Source organism: Montipora capricornis, chromosome 12 (genome assembly GCF_036669925.1).
Source record: "Montipora capricornis isolate CH-2021 chromosome 12, ASM3666992v2, whole genome shotgun sequence".
Classification (NCBI taxonomy): domain Eukaryota; kingdom Metazoa; phylum Cnidaria; class Anthozoa; order Scleractinia; family Acroporidae; genus Montipora; species Montipora capricornis.
The window spans coordinates 19,890,576-19,896,835 of NC_090894.1; the positions used below are offsets into that span (position 1 = coordinate 19,890,576).

The window sequence follows — 6,260 nt, forward strand, 5'->3', positions numbered from 1 at the left end:
CGTTCTCCAGAGTGGATATTTTTTAATCCGCTGTGAATCCGGAACCGTGTCGACGCTAAATCCGGAATTTTTTTTTATCCGGATGACGTAGCAAGATCGAGCCCAGTTCCTTACAGTGAAATCAATCCTCAAGATGGCTGCCGAGGGCAATATTATTTCTTTATAGCGCATGCTCTGTTACCTCTGTTTCCTTGAGGAGTCCAGAGTACGCTAAAGACTTGTTTCCATATCTCAAAGTGGACTTGACGTGCCTGGGAATGAAATTAAATCACCGGAATCGGAATGCTAACAGTTACGCCTAAACATTGTTTTAGGCCTAATTAGGCCTAAGGTAGCATTTCTAAGAAGGGGTTTGGGCCATTTTCAACAGTTACATTATAACCTCAGTCTGCATTTTACACTGACCGATTCCAGTGATTTAATTTCATTCCCATGCACCTCACGTCCAAGGGCACTTCGAGATATGGAAACAAGTCTTTACCCCAGAGTACTTGAGTGAATCCGGATACGTTTCGGATACGTGTGGACGGGAAAAATTCGATTTGAATAAGCTTCGTGTGGATGGGAATATTTTTGAATCCGGAAAGAAAAAGATATCCGGATACGTGGGGACGGAGCTTTAATCAATCAATTTTCTTCTTTGTTTTTGTGGCGTTGCCGATGCCTCTTTTTATGAACCGGCTTGTGCCGGATTCGAGAATGCCTATAGTTTTTCTTATCGAGTCGAACACACGCATATTTTGTAGACGTTTTACTTCTTGGATCTTGCATTTGACCGGGCAAATCTTTCGAAAATTTTCTTTACCTCTTGAATATCTTCTCTTTCACGTGAGATCCAAACTTCAAGAGGAGTGATTGCCTTTCGAGTGTATTGAAACTCATTCCCAGGCTACCTCGATTTTCTTCAACAACTTACCTGCATCAGTCCGTAGTAATAAGACAGAGACCCTGGAATCCAGTGCTGTTTCAAATATATTCCATGAACAAATAACATGCCAATGTGACCGCGCATTATTTCTCCAATGAACCAAGGACCTGCAAAGTGGTCAGAACCAAACGATTTTAGTGGAAGCTCTACTTTGCAGCATAAAATTGCAGATATTATTTTTGATTTGGGATGGTCACTGAAATGCGACTTCTCACTCATACCTATAGCAGTGTAAACACCAAACAAAAACAAGGGATAGAAAAGACCATCAGTAAGGGAAAGAAGCAACAGACGATTCCACCATCTGCCGAAAACACCACAGAAAAATCCACCTGCAGAGAGATTAAAACAAAAGGATCAAATGCAACGATTGCGTGCAGGAAAACGCTCATAACAACCAGGGTTATGGCGGTAAATGACCGACTGGAGTACGAACTTGAGGTATATACTGCATACTACAATCTTGGGCAAAAAGGGTTGAGAATAATAAAAACGGGGGTTACTTTACACACTACGCCCTCAATATCGCACCCTAGCAGCCATCCCCCTCCCCGCAACAACCAATGTTGACAAGCCTACGTTCGACATGCTTTGTTTCGTCTAGCAACATTGATCAGAGATAGGGGTGGGGTGGGGGATTTGTGAACGAAAAAAGAGAGCTTGTTTTTCATACTTGTGATTGTAATTATTCCAAAAGAAGACTTTTCGCATAATATAGGAAGGTTCAAGTTTTATTTAACTGCGCGAGCTCTGTGCAATGATAAACAAGGCTATTGAGTATGATGGAATCACGCATAAGAGTCACATATTGGAACTGTGCATTTTTTCAGGTTTTCTTGCAACTTCTTAAGATGCTTTACACTGCGATGATATTCCTAACTTCCCTCAAAAAAATTGAATTAGATAAGAGTGCTGTTGTGGCATAAATGGCTCCCCAGCACAGCCACAAATGAGTGTATTTTTAGAATACCCCTTCCCGCGAAAATCAGTCACCATATCCCTGAAAATACATGGCAGAAGCAGTTACGCGTGACATGGCTTCTTCTGATTGGTTAAACTTGACGGCCCTTTGTTTGTTTCGCGCGCAAATTGTTCTAAAAATAAATGCATTTGAGACTGTGCTAGGGCAAGACCGCTTTCATGTCATGTTCATTCCGCGGCGCAGTTCAAATATATGAACTTTCGTATATTCTAAACCTGAAGAGGGTATATACAATAAAAAAAAAAACTTATTTCTTCCCATTCCTTCAATTGTATTTAAATGTAAAATAAATGTCTATGATTAAGTGAACTTAGCTATTAAGCTTAGTTCACAGGAACCCCACTTTTAATCTGAAAGAAACAATTTAAGTTTAACAGAAACATAATTATTAAGAACCCCGACTCGAAGCAGGTAACCAGTTGGCTATTTACGGAACAACCGCAACCGAATCCAAACCAGCATGCAATCCCAACGACCTGACAACTGGACCACACCGAGTCCTCCTTTGTCTCGGCCATAACGAATGTGATGAATGTAATTTCATTTTGCTTCTACCTTGACGAGTGAGAGGATGACAGCGCCTCATGAATCCGAGTCCAAGTACAATGGTGACAAAGAAAACAAAGAATAGAACACGACCCTGCGACAAAAAAGAAGTGAAATTCGCTGACTTTACTAGACGTACTGCTAAAGGGTTTGAATAACGACAAAATACTGCTACATCATTTTTTCGTGAAAATTGGGGAGTAAAAGCGGCTTAGCGGTTCTCTAATGCCTTCCACCTCTGCGACCTGGGTTCAACCCTCGGCCCTGAGGTCCTATGTGGGCTGAGTTTCAGTCGATCTTCAATCTGACGCCGAGGCTTCTCTGGGTACTGCTCCGGTTACCCTGTCTTATCAACATCGACTCTCAGTCAATTACATCCGGCTGCGGGAGGATTCCCTCGATAGGGATAACCTCTGGTATCCTTCCCTTTCACTGAAGTGAATGAATAAAATTAGATATGATTGGGATTCGTTCATCCATCTGGGTGTCCTGATCAAGTGAAAATCGACAGAATGTGACAAATTATTGGACGCTAAGAAAATACCAGGGCGTCTTTGTCGTTTCTAAGAATTAATAACTCTCCGCATTTACTTTGCAGTCGGGGACTGCTCCAAAACTCTGAACGACCAAAAACATGAAAGGCGCCTCTGTTATCTGGACACGAAGTTACTCATAATAAGACTGACATTTTTCATTACACGAAACATTTTTGCTTTCGCAGTCTGTGTCGTGTTCAACGAAATCATTTTGTAACATAAAATAACCAAACAACCAAATTTCGCTTTCCAGCGAAATCCGCCGCAACCTTCTCCACAGACCAAAATCAGTGGTAATTTGTTTGCACGCGTTTAACATTATAGACTCTGTGTTCTAATTCATTTATTTTATGGCCCGAATGTTTTAGATCGGACATTGTGATTAATACTTACAAGGGTAAAAAAGTCAGTCAGCAAGAGAAATGCTGGAATAAGATCAAGAGTTGGACGAGATCCATCTAATGAGAAGAGCTGAGTCCTCACTGAGGTGCGTCCAGCCGCATCCTGTGTGATAAAAATGCATGTCATGTAAAATGCACCGACAGTGAGTCAGACTTGTCTCATAAACAACGAAAGTTTGTTTGAAGAAGAAGAAGGAATCCTGTAAAAACGAACTGGCGTCAATAATTCAAAAATACTTGCTGAAATAATGTACTCATCTGTCTAAGTTTCTGTCTCTTCAAACACTGATGTGTTGCTAAGTGGCAAACGCGAGAATGAGCCCTTAGATTCTTTGCAAAACTAAAAATTTTATAGCAAAGGTCCCCAGATTATTGAGAGAGAAAACTCTCGGAGAGAGAGCTATAATGATTACGATATTCAATTCCAATTTTCAGCGTTGGTTCAACTTGTGACAAAAAAAGAATGGTAACGTTTCATTCAGTGATGAGCCATACTTGGACATTAACGCTTATTGAATGAATTCCTGTGGAGAAATCGTCTGGATTCCATTGACAAACAAACAAAGGTCCATCCACATGAGTGGCAATATTGGTCAGAGGGTAGCCATCTATCTCAACAGTCGCAGATGTTATAGGAACAGGAGAGAAAACTAGGAACCTAAAATTCCAATAAGGAAAATTCAGGTATGTTAGTCATACGGATTACCGCAGTGGTGTGTGGTACCCTTCGTAAATAAAGTTGACTAGATCATTATTTAAATAAAAACCTGTTTTCATCTGACCTAAAAGTTAAAAAAGATGTTTAAAAAGTTGGTAAAAAGTTAACTAAATTTTCGGCAACGAACTGCTGCCTTCCTCAGAGTTCAACTAAAATGTTTTTAGGTTGACGCTTTGTTCGAGTTCATTTCTCGCCTCAGTGCTGACATAAATGGCATATACCCCCTGGGAAATGCTGCCTTTGATTGGCCGCGTTCGGTGCAAGCGTGGAGTGAAAGGATTCCAGAAACAAGAGCTTTTGTTTTTTTTTTTTTAACTCCCGTTCCAAAATCCCGCCATAGCTAGGGTGAATGTCATGCCCTGTGGTTTTTTCAGCATGTTGTTTAATTAACGATTCAGTATTGGTGTTTGTCCCGGGTTTGTGCTCAGCTCCACGGGATTTCCACGGGATTGACCTTATTTATACCTGTATGCAAACACTGACGGCCCAAATAAGATAGATCATTATTATTATGATCATTATCAGTTGAGTAGATGCGGATGCCAACCATCTGCCCTTATCCCCAAAAATAATGTACTTATTGGGCTAAAGGTTTTGTGCTGCTTACGTACACCATTCTTCGAAAATAAAGCTTTGTATCACCCAAGAATTGAGTAGATTGTTAACATACCGTAAATGATAATACCCTAAAAACTGAACAACTTGGGTAAAACGCTGTCCGTTCTAATACTCTTTGTTTGTCCCTCCAAAATTTTGCATAAGCAAATTGTTTTTATTTTTTCTTGGAATTTATAATGGTTCCAAGAGAAACTGAAAACAATGCTTATACAAAACTTTGGAGGGACAAAGAAAGAGTATTGTGGTATTTTTGATATTGGCTAATGGTAAACTGTAGCCCTTCCAATCTTTTTCGTCAAAACAAAATCACCCACTGCTTCCAATTCCTATCCGCCACCACACCCATCCATTCCACTTACCTGATATGGGTTGATTTCATCATTCGTCCAAGCGGCTCGTGTGGTGGCATGATGTAATGTGCATCCTTTGGGTTTGTGATCAGTACGACGGGCCATGTGTTCAGACGCACATCCACAAAAGAGAAGATATCGTGATCGATGGCCAGTACTCGGTAACTGAAACAAACAATAATGAGCAATTTTACATTTTTGTGTTTAGTAACCTGTCCAGTTAGAATGTTTAGAAGAATGTTTATTGTAGAATTTCATTATATATAGTACAGTGCTTGTTTTTAATAAGCACTGCTCGCAGTTAGCAAAAGCTAGTCAAGGCGATCAGTGGTTGCACTCGAATAAAGAGAGAACAAGTAGAGAAAGCTACAGTATTCAGTTGTGTTTTACAATCAATACATTATAGAACGAATAGGTATACAAATAACTACGTGCTACTATGATCAAATTTTTATCCCTTGAACTTTTAGGTTTATCACATAGAAACTAACGATAAAAAGTCACGACGTTTCGACCCCTCGGAGGTCATTTTCAAGTGAGAATAAAAGTTTTAAGAATTAGCATAAATATGTAAAAACTAGATAAAAATGCGGCGAACGCCGAAATGTGATAAAAATATGTACAAAAGTGTAAAAAGTGCTAAAAATATATGGAGTAATGAACGGTAGCTAGAGAAAACAATAGACAAAAAATAATTAATTACAAGAACTGTTCTAAACAAATAATTTGGCGCGGATAGAGTCACACTGTTTGTTGAGCGATGGTTTCAGTTCTTTTATAAAAAACATTTCAAAAACAAGACAATCAAACTTGTTCTGGCACTTTCTCAGAATTCTAAAACTCTTTGCGATGTTGTTAGGTTCCAATGCATGTTTCTCTCTCAGATGGTCGCCGATGGTTGCCCCTTTGTGCTCTTCAATGCGCTGGTGAAGGTGCCGGCAGGTATATCCGACATAACCTGCGTCGCACAGGTCACACTTGAATTGGTACACAACGCACTGTTGGCTTACAAGGGGTGGCTTCTCTTCACGGACCCGGATCTCTTCTTTGATCTTTTTGCTCGTGTAGACAGGGGTAATATCCGCACTGATCTTACGGCTTAGGTCGGCAAGTTGTCTCCGTACGGCGTTCGCAGACTTTTGGTCCTTGAAGGGCAACACGACTCTGATTGGGTCCCCACG

At 40.3% G+C, this 6,260-nt stretch overlaps 1 protein-coding gene across 1 annotated transcript in view; it reads right to left on the bottom strand.

Annotated features, from left to right (window-relative positions):
- LOC138026349 (transmembrane protein 62-like) overlaps nt 1-5,249 on the bottom strand; it is a 9,864-nt gene extending 4,615 nt beyond the window's left edge. Inside the window, exons 1-6 of the mRNA XM_068873664.1 lie at nt 5,089-5,249; nt 3,889-4,051; nt 3,386-3,496; nt 2,466-2,550; nt 1,150-1,260; nt 917-1,035 (exon numbers count right to left, since the gene is read on the bottom strand). Of these exons, the coding sequence (XP_068729765.1) occupies nt 917-1,035; nt 1,150-1,260; nt 2,466-2,550; nt 3,386-3,496; nt 3,889-4,051; nt 5,089-5,138 (639 nt within the window). The 5' untranslated portion in view covers nt 5,139-5,249. The remainder of the gene's footprint in view (nt 1-916; nt 1,036-1,149; nt 1,261-2,465; nt 2,551-3,385; nt 3,497-3,888; nt 4,052-5,088) is intronic.
- Between the last annotated feature and the right edge of the window lie 1,011 nt (nt 5,250-6,260).